This window comes from Salvelinus namaycush, chromosome 32, assembly GCF_016432855.1.
Source record: "Salvelinus namaycush isolate Seneca chromosome 32, SaNama_1.0, whole genome shotgun sequence".
NCBI lineage: Eukaryota > Metazoa > Chordata > Actinopteri > Salmoniformes > Salmonidae > Salvelinus > Salvelinus namaycush.
This window is the reverse complement of record NC_052338.1, coordinates 2,722,560-2,738,044: the sequence shown is the minus strand read 5'-3', so window position 1 is coordinate 2,738,044 and position 15,485 is coordinate 2,722,560. Positions and strand designations below refer to the sequence as shown.

Sequence of the window (15,485 nt, the reverse complement as noted above, 5' to 3'; positions counted from 1 at the left end):
TACACAGTGCCTCAGACTAGTGTACATAAGACAACACGTCGCCAAAGTTACACTTAACAAAAATATAAAACGCAACATGTAAAGTGTTTCATGAGCTGAAATAAAAGATGCCAGAAATGTTCCATATGCACAGAAAGGTTATTTCTCTCGAATGTTGTGCACAAATTTCTTGATATCCCTGTTAGTGAGCATTTCTCCTTTGCCAAGATAATCCAGCCACCTGACAAGTGTGGCATATCAAGTAGCTTATTAAACAATGATCATTACACAGGTCCACCTTCTGCTGGGGACAATAAAAAGCCACTCTAAAATGAGCAGTTTTATCACAACACAATGCCAGATGTCTCAACTTGAGTGAGTGTGCAATTGTCATGCTGACTTCAGGAATATTCACCAGAGCGGTTGCCAGAGAATTGAATGTTAATTTCTCTAACATAAGACGCCTCCGACGTCATTTTAGAGAATTTGGCAGTATGTCCAACTGGCCTCACAACCGCAGACGTTTAACCACAGCAGCCCAGGACCTCCACCTCTGGCTTCTTCACCTGCGGGATCTTTTTAGACCAGCCGCAGATTTGCAAAACCGAAGAATTTCTGCACAAATCGTCTCAGGGAAGCTCGTCTGTGTGCTCGTCATCCTCACCAGGGTCTTGACCTGACTGCAGTTCAGCGTCCTAACCGACTAGAGTGGGCAAATGTTCACCTTCGATGGCAATTTGAATGCACAAAGATACCATGACGAGGTCCTCAGGCCCATTATCGTGCCATTCATCCGCCGCCATCACCAGCATGATAATGCACGGCCCCATGTCGTAAGGATCTGTACACAATTCATGGAAGCTAAAAAAGTCCCAGTTCTTCCATGGCCTGCATACTCAGACATGTCACCATTGAGCTTGTTTGGGATGCTCTGGATCAAAAAGGTGTATAAAAGCGTGTTCCAGTTTCCGCCATTTTTTAAAAAGTATTTGTGACCAACATATGCATATCTGTATTCCAGTCAAGTGAAATCCATAGATGACCTAATTAATTTAAATTGACATATTTCCTCATATGAACTAACTCAGTAAATTCTTTGAAATTGTTGCATGTTGCGTTTATATTTTTGTTCAGTGTATGTTTAAAGAACATTTGGCCCCTAAGCCCTTTTTGGAGTGGCCACTTAGAGGTGCAGGACCTCAAGCAGTAGAAAATGTGAGGTGCCGGTACTTAGTTCTATGACCTGCCCAAGTCAAGCACTGAGGAGTCTGTTTTGGGCAGAATGAGAATTGAGACGATGCACACTTACTTGTATCCCAACTGCCATTTCTTATTCCAAAAATTCTAAACCCATTCGCAAGCATCTTGTGTCCCGCCGTGCCCTGTTTTGTAACATGATTCGCTATGAAACAGCACCAGATAGACACATACACTGGTCATAGATAGTAGCAGTAGACTTGATAGTCTGAAGTGCACTCCACTAGTTTTCATGCACATTTTTTTCTTGAGAAATACCAAAATCCTCAAACAACTTAGCTAGATGCAAAATTGTGCGACTAAAACATCCTCTGCAAAAAAGTCTAAATTAATAACATTTATTTCGTATGACTATTTGGAGGAAGTGGTAGGCTAATAGCTGTTGTTGCTACAGTGTTTCAAGAGCGACTAACACCAGTAACTGACAGGGTACGATAACACACATCGAACCACACCACCAGGACTGATATCTAGTTTTTCTTAATGAGCTAAACGATGAGCTCAGTTACTCTTTAAAATTTGCTCTAACACACGGTTTCTCACCCTGTAGCCCGCTGGCCTGCCCCTGGGATTCGGACAGTGCACTGAAGAGCTCCTCAGGAGTCATGTCCACTTTGGACAGGATGCTGGCCAGAGGGCTGGCTACCTGGGGGGTTACTGGGGCAGGAGGGATGGTCTTGGCTGGAGAGGGGGAGACCAAAGAACCACCTGGACTCACTCCTAGGGGAAAGAGGAAAATAGATTTAAATTCATTAAAACCATGACCAGAGAGACTGTCAAAGAATACAGTAAAAAACTGCTGGTTTTATGAGTTCATGTCTAAGTTTTATTCAACACCATTACAAAACATAAAACGTGCTTCTCTCTACTTCCACTTGAGCTGCAGCTGCAATGAATGAGTAGCCAAGTGTATCGAACACCCTGCATTTTTATTATTAGCAATATTTCACTTTCTCTGGTCATATGAACATGAATTTGTGCAGATGCTGTGAGACTCAAGTTTTGCCATCAGGTGGAAGACTGTTCCCTCTCATCAGAAGAAAGGAAGGAGGGAGCAGGGACCGAGAGAGGCGGACCCTCTCCTACTCTCTCCCTCCCTCTGCTGAGAATAATGCCGTGTTCAAAACTGGGAACTTTGAAATCTCCGACTTCCGATTTCAGTGCTTTCAAGGCAACTGGGAACTCGGGGAAAAACGAGATCCAACTGGGAAAAATATTTTTGAACAGGCATCCAACTTGAAATTCCAAGTCTGAAACTCGGGCACCTTTCTAGAGCTGCGACTTTCTGACATGAAGATGACTGACGTCGTGATTTGACCTCGTTGTTTCCCCGAGTTCAGTTGTCTTGAAAGGACCATGACCATCAGATACAGGTACCATCAGTCCAGTAAAATAAAAAAGCAAATACTTGAACATTTCAATTTATGCTCAGATGTGCCTTGCAAGTGCTACACCAACTGATCTATTTTCTTATCAAAGCTCGAGTTCTGAAATATAATATGGTCTGAGAAGAACATTATTGGCAGGCCAGGCATATAGCCAAAATACTGTGATAATGTATGCATTCCTACAGAACGGTTTTTATTTGGTTAATGTTACATTTGAAGTCATATTTAAAATAAAATAAATCTGAGTCTTAGATCTCAGCTTGCTTTTTGACTGCGAAAGTGATCTCGACTCAGAAAAGGTTGGTGACCACTGCTCAGAATAATGGCTTCTCATTTAAACGGACTTCACAAGGTGTTGTGACATCAAATGTTATTTAACAATGTAATAGTAAATAGGTCTAACCCTCAAGTATCTGAAATGACGTGATCAATTGAGGTTTACTGATGATGAAAAGCGGGCAATTACTTGCTGTATAACTCTGATAGAGCTAAATGTGCGCAATTGTTTTGCATGGAATAATCATAAACACATTTAACAATCACTTGAAAACAGCACGCAGTCGTCAATGGTTTTAGCAGAGCTGGGGGTCTCCTTGCCCCTAGCAGGCAAATTGAACGCTCTGCACCTTGAGGCTTTTTATTGATAACCTATAGGATCTCTATGAGAATAACAGTGTTCATGATGTCAGCGGCTAATAGGGCTGGGAATTGCCAGGGACCTCACGATAGTATCGCGATACTTAAGTGCCGATACGATATGCATTGCGATTCTCACAATTCTATATGTATTGCATACTGTTATTGCGATTCTAACATTTTGCTCCATATACACGGAGTGTAAGCTCATTCCATGACAGACTGACCAGGTGAAAGCCATGAAGCCTTATTGATGTCAGTTGTTAAATCCACTTCAAATTGGTGTAGATTAGAAAGGAGAACACAGGATAAAACCCCCATGAGATCGATATCTGCACCCCACTAATATTAATAAGCATTGAAAACATCCACATAAAAATCTAGCAATTCATGCTAGAGATATGTTTTTTGGCATCGGATCCGTCTCAATCCACTGCATCCGCCTATGTCGCACTTCCGCATCTGCAGTGAAACTATGAAAGAGCTAGAGGGGTGTTAATCAGACCATGAGACATCCTGAAAAGCAGTCCCCTCACAAAATCGTCTGTAGCTTACAAACAGTTTGGCCTACATGATGCTATCATTTAGACATTTTTCAAAGAATAACTAATCCCTATGTTTTTTCTTTATTGTATTCATTTCTATCGATCTATTACATTCTGTTGAGCAATGGTTAATTTAGTCTTCTAGGGCAACATATGATAAAAGAGAAGCTACATTATCTAAATTAGACAACTTTACTAACAAAAGGCCTTCCAAAATGTCAGAACTTATAAGCAGAACCATATCTAACATATCAGGCAAAACAAAATCCTGCACCCTGTCCCAAAAATGGTTCTGCAGTCTAAATCACATTTCTATATTTTCCGTGTTAGGATTGGGTGCTGGCCTCAGATTTTCATGTAGTCGGCCTGTTGCGGATGGGTTATTAGCAATTGCGGGCAGGTGCGGGTCAATAAACAGCTGAACCACGCACCACTACTGTACATATAACAAATAGGCCTCATTGGCATGGCTTCTGTTATGAGGTGGAACACACTTCAATTCAAACTGTTGATCGAAAATACAATGTTAGAAAATCATTTGAAATTGACAAATTAAAAACGGAGCCTATAGATAATTAGCAGGCAGCATGTGTTAACTGTCCTTTTGAGTAACAAATCACATCTTGGAACAGTGGGTGCATTCTGACATCACGTGCATAAAACAACTCACGCTGGGGCGACCGTTACGAGATATTTGTAACCCACGTGTGAAAAGTTTAATTCAATTCTACTTCAAATTTAAATTCTGCTTCCAGTGGGGTTATCCAGTTATTCATATTGGAAATTTAAATCAAGTGTTGCATTGAATTAAATTCTGAATTGACCCCAACTCCAGACTGCTTCCTTTATGACGCAACATCAGAATAACAGCGCTGATGATGTCATGGTGCCTTTATGATGGCCCATCAGAATAGCAGTGTTGATAACGCAACAGTGGCTGCCTGCATGTAGTGCCTTTATGATGTTACAATAGCTGAAGTTTCTCACCTGGTTTCTTCATGACAGATGTGATGCTGCTGAGAATAGAGCTAATTTTACCCAGGTCCACATTGGCGAGGTTGACTGATATGTTGGTTGCATGGGTCATAGGGGTTACGAGAGCTGGGGAGGGTGTGGCCTGTGGAACAGACTTTGCCTCTGTGGCCAGTGGCGGCTGTGTGACAACAGGCACAGGAATGGGGACTGGAGATGGGATGGGACTTTCAACTCGCTGCTCAACTGAAAACAGAGGAAATGTTCAATCCAAACAGCTAAGTTGCAACACAATAGAGCCTTACAGGTATAAATGAGGCACATAAAAGTACTACACTGAACAAAAACATATCCCCAACAAGTGTTGGTTTCATGAGCTGAAAAGATCCCAGAAATGTTATATACGCACAAAAAGCTTATTTCTCTCAAATGTTGTGCACAAATGTGTTCACATCCCTGTTAGTGCGCATTTCTCCTTTGCCAAGATAATCCATCCACCTGACAGGTGTGGCATATCAAGATGCTGGGGGACAATATAAGGCCACTCTAAAATGTGCAGTTTTGTCACAACACAAGGCCACAGATGTCTCAAGTTTCGGGGGAGCATGCAATTGGCATGCTGACTGCAGGAATGTCAATCAGAGCTGTTGCCAGAGAATTTAATGTTAATTTCTCTACTATACGCCGCCCAAAACATCATTTTAGAGAATTTGGCAGTACGTCCAACCGGCATCAGAACTGCAGACCACGTGTAACCACGCCAGCCCAAGGAGTATTTCAGTCAGTAATAAAGCCCTTTTGTGGGGGAAAAAACGTATTCTGATTGGCTGGGCCTGGCTCCCCAGTGGGTGGGACTATGCCCTCCCAGGCCCATCCAGGGCTGCATCCCTTCCCAGTCATTTGGAATCCATAGATTAGGGCCTAAAGTACTTATTTAAATTGACTGATTTCCTTCTATGAACTGTAACTCAGTACAATCTTTCAAATTGTTGCATGATGCGTTTATATTTTTGTTCAGTATAGATCCTGTCCCTTAACCACCTGCCCCCCCATCTATGCTCTGCATCGCATGTCATTACCCTCACCTATGATACTGACGTTCTCTGCCTCCTCATCCGAGAGCTCCATGTCCTCCACGTCGCGGTTGTCTGACTCCCCTACGGTGAAGCCCTGCTTGGGGGAGCCACCAGGGGAGGACAGGGGGCTGGGTGCTTCCCCTAAAGTGATGTCCGCCTCATCATCCATGGCCAGGCCATCCAGGTCGGAGTCTGGGTCAGCCAGGTCATGGAACGGGGACTCTGAGCCATTGGGAGAGGGGGCGTCCATCGAGGGCGAGGGGATGGGCGACTCATCCAGGTCTGGTAAGGTGGCCTTGTGGCTGTCCAGCTTACGCTTGAGGTGGGACACCCGGTTGGCAAACGTCTTGTAGGCCTTGAGAAGTAAAAAAAAAAAAAAAAAAAGACAACTCGAACACAAATCTATGCAACTCAAGTCTTACTACCAAAGCCCTCCACTAAAACCAAAGAAAATATCTTTCAACCTTTCACAACAACAGATACGAAGGCATTAAGGACACCATCTAGTACACTTCATGGTGAGGCCCCAAAATTTCCTACCTAGAAGCCCGTGTTTAAGACATATGGAAGTGGATGGCGGAAAATGTTTTACTTTTAAACTCAGACAAACAAGAAATTAGTTCTAGGTCCCAAGAAACTAAGATGTGATATTTGATCTGACAATTAATCTTAAGTACAGTCATCTCAAATAAAACGGTGAAGGACCTTGGCGTTACTCTGGACCCTGATCTCTCTTTTGACAAACATATCAAGGGCAACTTTTTTCCCCCATCATCGTAACACTGCAAAAATCAGAAACTTGTCGTCAAAAAAGTATGCAGAAAAGCTCATCCACACTTTTGTCACTTCTATATTAGACTACTGAAACGCTCTACTCTCCAGCTACCCAGGTAGCACTAACTGAAGTGTATTTAGTGCTAAATACGGCTGCTAGATTCTTGACTTGTTCCTACCCATCTCTCCGATTTGGTCCTGCCGTAAATACCTACACGTATGCTACGGTCAAAAGACGCAGTCCGTAGAATTTCTAAGCAAACAGCTGGAGGCAGTGCTTTCGCCTATAGAGCTACATTTTTATGGAACGGTCTGCCTATCCATGTGAGAGACGCAGACTCGGTCTCGACCTTTAAGTCTTTATTGACGACTCATCTCTTCAGTAGGTCCTATGATTGAGTGTAGTCTGGCCCCGGGGTACGAAGGTGAACGACAAGGCACTGGAGTGACGAACCGCCCTTGACGTCTCTGCCTGGCCGGCTCCCCTCTTCACCGGGTTTCTCTGCCTCTGACCCTATTATGGGGGCTGAGTCACTGGCTTACTAGTACTCTTCCATGCCGTCCCAGGCTTTTTTGCTATAATCTACTTGAGTGGGTTGAGTCACTGACGCAATCTGCCTGTCCGGTTTTGTGCTCCCTTGGGCTCGTGCAGTGGAGGAGATCTTCGTGGGCTATACTAAGCCTTGACTCAGGGTAGTAAGTTGGTGGTCTGTTGATATCCCTCTAGTGGTGTGGGGGGGGGGTGCTTTGGCAAAGTGGGTGGGGTTATATCCTGCCTGGTTGGCCCTGTCCGGGGGTATAGTCGGACAGGGCCACAGTGCTTATCTGGTGTCCTGTGTGAGCTTAAGCTCTCTCCTGCTCTCTCAACCTCCCTTTCTATCCCGAGCTCGCTCCACCGCACCTGCTGTCTCTAACTCTGAATGCTATGAAAAGCCAACTGAAATTTACTCTGGAGGTGCTGAACTGTTCCCACTCGACAACAACTGATTATTATTTGACCCTGCTAGTCATCTATGAACATGGGTAAGAACTATCTGGCCTTAATGGCCATGTACTCTTAGAATCTCCACCTGGCACAGCCAGAAGAGGACTGGCAACCGGTCAGAGCCTGGTTCCTTTCTTTTACTAGGTTCCTGCCTTTCTAGGGAGTTTTTCCTAGCCACCGTGCTTCTACATCTGCATTGTTGCCGTTTGGAGTTTTAGGATGGGTTTCTATAAGCACTTTGACTTCTAATGATGTAAAAAGGGCTTTATAAATACTTTTGATTGATTTGATTGAGCTACTCACATTGGCAACTATCTTGACCTCCTTATACTGCATCTCGTAGAAAATATCTGCGTTGCCAAGAACATCCAACAGAGGGGGCCCTCCTTTGATCTGCCGGTCAAGGAAGGAAACAAACTCCTTTAACTTCGCACTGCCATCCTCAAAGTCCTTGGAGTGCCTCTTTCCTCCTGCCTTATCTGAATGGGTAGTTGATTTAGAGAGAGAAATTAAAGAAAACAAACATACAACCTTGGTCAGTCTAAAAACTACTGTTATCTCCTCCTAGACTAGAGTGGCCAGACAGGGATCAAGGTCTTTTTCTTTCAGATCTGAAAGAGATGCCTCGTGCCTTTTCCAGTTACTGGGCCAATGCTCATTGACAACATTTCAGGAGGATGTGGGCCCTGGTCAAAAGTTGTGCATTAAATAGGGATTAGGGTGCAATTTGGGACAAACAGCATCAATGCTCATGGATAACTTTGCAGCAGGTTGTGTGTTAACCTTAAAACCTTTGGCTACCTTTCAGTCTCTTGAGGGCCTCGGTGCTGCAAACATCCACCCTCATGGCTGCCAGCTGTTTCTCCTTCAGTGCCACCTCCTCCACAGAGCTGTGGTACTTAGAGAGGTGATCGATGAAAGCCTGGGGCTGCATGACAGGACAGTCAGAGAGTTACACCACAATAGTCAGGGTCAATTTCAACTCAACATAGTAGCTTTGGAGTACAAACATTTACTTTAAGTATTTACAGTTCTCATAGTACAGTAGTTAGTTCATTTGGTATGTTTTGGTATCAAGAGGATATGCAGTTGAAATTTTCTGAATACACAATTGAGATGGATAAAAAAAAAAAGAAAACCTCAACAGAACAGAAAATATAATCTATCCTGAACAGTGGGTCGTAGACACTTACGACAAATTCGGCTACAATCTTAGATTGAAGAGCAGCCTTAGGGTTGACTGGAGCTGAAATTACATAAGAAATTACTAAGTTAACACAACACACAAGCATTGAACTGCACAACAATAAATTTGTGCAATTTCGAAAGATACTTCATGATATTCAAAAGAAGCAGTATACCACAGTGAACTCCGCTGGTGGTACATGTTCGGCACAGATTTACTCACCTTTAGGCGTCTCTACAGCAGCAGGTGACTCTTCTTTGACAAGACTGGACCTCAGCTCAGCTATAAGCTGCTCTGTGTACACACTCCTCTCCTCCCAGATGGTTAATATCCTGTCCACCGAATTCATCACCTTAGAGTCTCCGACATTACTGCAGGACAGGAGGAGACAGAGAAGGTCATCACTGACATTGCACTGATGTGTAAAGTGACAGAGTAGCCCTGGCCAGCAGATCAAACCCTTTTTCTTATACACTCCGTGTTCAGTTTATTAGGTAGTAGGTACACCCATCTAGTACTGTGTCGGAACCACCTTGGCCTCCAGAACAGCCCAAATTCTTCGGGGCATTAACTCTACAAGGTGTAGGGAGGAATAGCATTACACAGTTGTGGCAGATTTGACGGTGGTACATCCATGCTGCAAACAGCCCGTTCTATTCTCATACCAAAGATGCTTTATTGGGATTGGTCAGCAACAATGTTGAGATATGCTGCGACGTATGTGTTATTCAAAAGCCCAATGAATACTCGCCTTTGTGTAATGATTTAACTCCCACCACTTGTGGGACATTTATTTTAAAAGACACGTATATATAACTGCACGAGGACAGACAGTGACTGACAGGCTGATACACACGTAACAGTTACAAATAGTAACCATCTAGAAATAGCGCAAAAATTAGTTTTTCAAAGATTTCAAATAAAAGGGAAGTAGACAATGAATGTAGGGTGTTCCAGCAAGAGTGAACATCGAAATATTTATTTGAGGTATCAGGGAAAGCTGTGTGCTAAGTGTATGAAGAGAGCGTCGCTGTCTTGAAAGACTAAAACTTGTCTAGACACCTCCAGACAAATCATGCAGAGAAATATAGGATTATGTCTTCTGAGCAGAGGGCAAGTGCATCGAAAGAGTTGCTTTCTCAGTTGCAAAAGCAGCAAGGACTTTTCACAAAACTGCATCCAGCAAACGACGGAATTGCGAAAGCTAGCTATTTACTGCCCCACAAAACTGCTAAACATAGCAAGCCAGTCACTGAGGGCGAATTAATTAAATAATGTTTGACTCTGCAGCAATACTTTGCCCCGACAAGAAAGAGCTGGTTGAAAATGTTTCTCTGTCAAGACGAACAGTGACACGCGTGTTGAGGACATTGCAGAGAATATGGAACAACAGTTGAAAGATAGAGGTAAAGGATTTCACCTGTTTCTCTTTGGCCTTGGATGAGAGCAGTGATGTACGTGACACGGCACAGTTGTTGATATTCTTACGAGGCATAACCCCAGACTTTGAAATTACGGAGGAGCTCGCTTCAGTGCAGTCAATGAAGAGCACAACCACAGGGAAAGATTTATTGGAGGATAAGTATGGGGCAAAGCTGGGACTGACTTCTGAAAAGTTATTCTGTGTGACCACTGATGGGTGCCCAAACTTCACAGGAAAAAACGTTGGCCTTTTGAAAAGGATACAAGATCAAGTAGCTGAGCTGAACCCAGATCACAAAATTATTTTCCTGCATTGCATTATTCATCAGGAGGTGCTCTGTAAATGTGTTCTGAAAATGAGCCATGTTGTGGATACAGTCACTAAAGTGGTAAACTTCATAAGAGCAAAATCTTTCAACCACAGGCAGTTTGACTCACTGTCTCTTCCAACAGTCAGGTCATGCAGATCTCCCCTACCACAAAAAGGTGAGATGGCTGAGTTTGGCGAAGGTGCTTAAAAGGGTGTGGGACCTGAAGCCGGAGATTGCTGAGTTTTTGCAAATGAAAGGAAAATGTGGTTCTCCCTCAACTGCAAGATAAAAAATGGTTGGCTGATTTTGCTTTCACCGTGGACATCATGGCCCTCATGAATGAACTGAATTCCAAACTACAAGGGAAGGGCCTTTTTGCACATCAGATGAAGGCTTTGACAAGGCTGTACAAGGGAAAATTACTCCTCCTGACCTGCCAAGTAGAAGCCAGCGATCTCACCCACCTTCCGACACTACTAGTCTGTTCCCTATCAGATGACCAGCAGGAGAAGTATACATCGCTGCTGCATGCTTTGAACGGTGAGTGTTCTCGTAGTTTTGAGGATTTGAAAGTGTTGGAAAATGACATGCTGTTGGTTTCCTCTCCCTTCACCTTCAATGTGGATAACACTCCCACTGACCTGCAACTTGAGCTTATCAATCTTCAGTCTGATGCAGTGATTGGAGAACTATTCAAAACAATGTCGCTGACGAGGTTCTATGCATCTCTCGAACAAAACTTCCAAAGATTAGAAGTCATGCTCAGTGGATGTTTGTACTATTTGGGTCAACCCATGTATGTGAACAGACATTTTCAGTGATGAAATATAACAAGTCACAGATCATCTCTTACTGACTCTCACCTTTCAGCAATCCTGCGCATAGCGACGTCAGAAACTATACCGGACTTCACTGCTCTCGTCAATGCCCATCAAAGACTTCACTCCTCACACTGATTGAGTAGTTTAAATGGAATGTTGAGCGCTCTTTGTTTTTGTGCATACCCATTAACAAGAGTTCTGTCCGTGGTGCTGAATGCAGTGTACTTTTCCCTCCGTGTAGTTCATTGCATGTATAATAATGAAAAAGCTACCAAAAAGGAGAACACGGATGTGGTTTATTTCTGTGCATGTTAAAAAAGTAAAATAAGTAGCATATCTGGATGTGATTTACAGTAGATATGTCTGTCAACAGTCATACACATGTAAATTCCTGTAATATGATTCCGGCCCGCAACGGCAAAAATATATTCTAATGTGGTTCTCCATGGAAAATACTTGCTTAGGCCTGCCCTAGACACTGTCAATACTTGTCTGCCTGCTTTATATAGCAAGCCACGGCCACGTGACTCACGGTCTGAAGGAGCGATTCATTTTTGTGAACGGGATGGTGTACCTAATAAACTGCGTGTATAGTGCTCTACTTTTGATCAGAGCTCAATGGGCCCTGGTTTAGTAGTGCACTATATAAAAGGGAATATGAAGCCATTTGGGACACAGTCATTGACTTGTATGGTGGACAAACAAAAACATTGTAGACGTTAGCTCTGACCGCGTGGCTTCCGGGCTGAAGTTTTCCCATAGGTACAGGATCAGTGTTTTTATTGCAGTAATTAAAAATTATTTGAGGCACATTCAAGTTACGACTGCCATAGGGAGGGAAACAGGCATTCTAACAAGCAGTCAATGCACAACAATTCTTGCTGTCGCAGGGAAAACAGCTTTTCATTCCTACTTTTTTCTCAACCGCTAAATATCCTCGAACTGCACTATTGTAAACCTGGAGTTTATAGCAACAGCATGGTTAAGCACATTGTCGCTCTGCAATTCATTTCGAGTGCATAGGGGAGAGGGGGGCTAAATGTAACACGCCTATTGTAGAGTAACTTGGGGTAAACCACCACCCTACTCCTAAATCATTTTTGGGGGAGTGACTTAAATGAGACAGATTACATTTTTAGAAGAGCAAGACTAGTGGCAAACAGGGAAAGTTTTTGGGGAATTTTTTTGGACATGAAGCGCTTTCTGTGAGAAGTACGGGCAAGTTATTGTTTTGGGGGAATTTTTTGGGACATGAAGCGCTTTCTGTGAGAAGTACCCCAAGTTACCCTTACAGGTAGGCATACATTATAACACTGTGTTTATGCAAGTTTTCTGGAAACAGTACTCCCAAGAGATCTTTTCCCCCACACTGCTACATTTGTTCCCCCTAGAAGAAACACTGGTACAGATCTATGATCTGCTCCCTCTCCCTCAATACTAACCTTACCCATTAGTGCATAACCGACCCATGATCAGCATCTAGGGGCCACTTCAACTAACAGTGTGTGGTTTACTCACTTGACCAGCTGGAAGGCCTCAGGGAGCACGTCGGCGAAGGCAGTACGGTAGACGATGGCATTTCTCCTCTTACAGTTCTGAATGACATCGTTGGCGAGGTAGAACAAATTGAGCCGATGAGAAGCCTCAGCTGCCAGGAGAAAATAGCAGGAAAAAGGGGGAGGGAGAGAGAAAATAGTTGAATTGTAAACCACAGTGGTGGGACTGTAAAAATTGCCAGCATGACAAGTGTTACACAAACAAAATACCATACAATTTCATATGTCTAGCCTTTCAGTACCCGACACTGCCACTACTACAGCATTAGGCTTATACCGGTAACTGCCAAAAAAGACAAAACCAACAAAGTCTCTTAATAGGGCAGTGGGCCACCACGAGCCGCCAGAACAGCTTCAATGAGCCTCGCCATCATTTCTACAAGTGTCTGGAACTCAAGCAGTGCGGCTTGGCAGGGTTGTGTTTCGGAGGACGCATGGCTCTAGATCGTTGCCTCTCCCAAGTCCGTAGGAGAGTTGCAGCGATGGGACCAGACTAACTACCAATTGGATATTATGAAATTGGGGAGAAAAAAGGGGTAAAAGCACAAGAACAAAAAACATAAATAAAAAATAAAATGGTCTGGACCTCTATTGGATGGATGCGACACCATTCTTCCATAAGAAATTCCATAATAGGAGTTTCATTGATGTTGGTGGAAAACGCCGTCTCAGGCACCACTCCTCAATCTCCCATAAGTGTTCAATTGGGTTGAGATCTGCTGACAGACAGCCATGGCATATGGTTTACATTGTTTTCATGCTTATCAAACCATTCAGTGACCCCTCGTGCACTGTGGATGTGGGCATTGTCATCCTGGAAGAGATCACTCCCATCAGGGTAGAAATGCTTCACCAGAAGTTGAAGGTGATCACTCAGAATGGCTGCGTATTTACTGGCGTTTACCTTGCCCTCTAAGGGGCTGAGCGGACCTAAACCTTGCCAGGACAATGCTCCCCACCTGATCTCAATTTACTTAATATACTGAAGTCTTTCCTTAATTTTGTCAGTTACCTGTTCATTGCCTTCTTGTAACCGAAGGGTAACTTTCCTGTGTTTCGTACAAACTAGGATACTCTTCATCCTGTCCTGCATGGATTGACGCCATGTTTTGGGAGGTTTAACTCAGATGCAGGCCTGAAGCCTTACCTTGTACCGGGTCCAAGATACCCTGGCCTAGGGCGATTGAAAGTGGAACCCCAGTCTAAAAGGCAGTGACAAAGTTTTTCCCAAGGCCAAGTAGGCTCTGGGCAGACACCTCAAAGGGTCATTGGAGCCACTCCAAAACATGAAAAATTTAGAAAAGCATAAAACAGACCTGAATATATAAAAACGACAAAACAATGCTTATTTTCCCTGCTTTCCCCTCGTAAAAACTAATCCCAACATCCCAATACATTTAGCAGGTGATGACGGCATCATTGTCACCGATACTGTTATGGTTGTACACCAAGACAAAGCATTGCAAATACAGGACAAATCCAAACCAAATGGTCTATGATGCCAATGCCACATTTTTTTTTTACACAAGAACCAAGATTACATTTGTTCAAGGGTCTCATTAGCATTCAAAGATTTATTTTCCTAAATATATTTAATTTTCAGGATGGGAAAAGCACTGTTAAACTTCGAATGACTGAAACCAAATCTAAAGTATGTATGTAGAAAAAGATAATGGACCTATATATTTTTTAATAACAATCTAAGAATGAACAATAACCTAAATTAAAGCTACAGTGCCTTCAGAAAGTATTTATGACCCTTGAGTTATTCCACATTGTGGTTACAGCCCGAATTAAAAATAATTACATTGATTTGTTTTCTCACTTATCTTCACACAATACCCCATAATGATAAGTATTTGTAGAAGTACCTTTGGCAGCTATTACAACTGAGTCTTTCTGGGTACGTCTCTAAGAGGTTTCCACACCTGGATTGTACAACATTTGCCCATTTTTCTTTTCATGCATACCCATAACATGATGCAGCCACTACTATGATTGAAAATATGGAGTGGTACTCCGTAATATGTTTGGGGCAAATCCACCAACACTATGTATTTCAGGACAAAAAGTGAATTGCTTTCCCACATTCTTTGCAGTATTACTTTAGTGCCTTGTTGTAAACAGGATGCATGTTTTGGAATATTTTTATTCTGTACAGGCTTCCTTTTCACTCTGTCAGTTAGGTTAGGATTGTGGAGTAACTACAATGTTGTTGATCCATCCTCAGTTTTCTCCTATTACAGCCATTAAACTCTGACTGTTTCAAAGTCACCATTGGCCTCATGGTGAAATTCCTGAGCGATTTCCTTCCTCTCAGGCAACTGAGTTAGGAAGGACGCCTGTATCTTTGTAATGACTGGGTGTATTGATACACCATCCAAAGTGTAAGTAATAACTTCAACATGCTCAAAAGGATATGCAGTGTCTACTTTTTATTTTATTTTGACCTCTACCAATAGGTGCCCTTCTATGTAAGGCATTAGAAAACCTCACTCGTCTTTGTGGTTGAATCTGTTTCAAATTCACTGCTCAACTGAGGGACCTTGTGTGGGGTACAGAGATGAGGTAGTCGTT

The 15,485-nt window shown here is 43.0% G+C and overlaps 1 protein-coding gene across 9 annotated transcripts in view; it reads right to left on the bottom strand.

Moving 5' to 3' along the window:
• Window positions 1-15,485, bottom strand: part of LOC120027507 (CUGBP Elav-like family member 3) — a 61,071-nt gene that overhangs the window by 33,547 nt on the left and 12,039 nt on the right. For 8 of the 9 annotated variants that reach the window (XM_038972460.1, XM_038972466.1, XM_038972467.1 and 5 more), the window contains exons 2-9: window positions 12,871-13,000; window positions 9,021-9,169; window positions 8,806-8,858; window positions 8,414-8,540; window positions 7,916-8,091; window positions 5,863-6,208; window positions 4,793-5,023; window positions 1,780-1,956 (exon numbers count right to left, since the gene is read on the bottom strand). In XM_038972460.1, the coding sequence (XP_038828388.1) occupies window positions 1,780-1,956; window positions 4,793-5,023; window positions 5,863-6,208; window positions 7,916-8,091; window positions 8,414-8,540; window positions 8,806-8,858; window positions 9,021-9,169; window positions 12,871-13,000 (1,389 nt within the window). Of the gene's footprint in view, window positions 1-1,779; window positions 1,957-4,792; window positions 5,024-5,862; window positions 6,209-7,915; window positions 8,092-8,413; window positions 8,541-8,805; window positions 8,859-9,020; window positions 9,170-12,870; window positions 13,001-15,485 lie in introns of those variants that run through there. The other variant, XM_038972462.1, reaches the window with a different exon arrangement.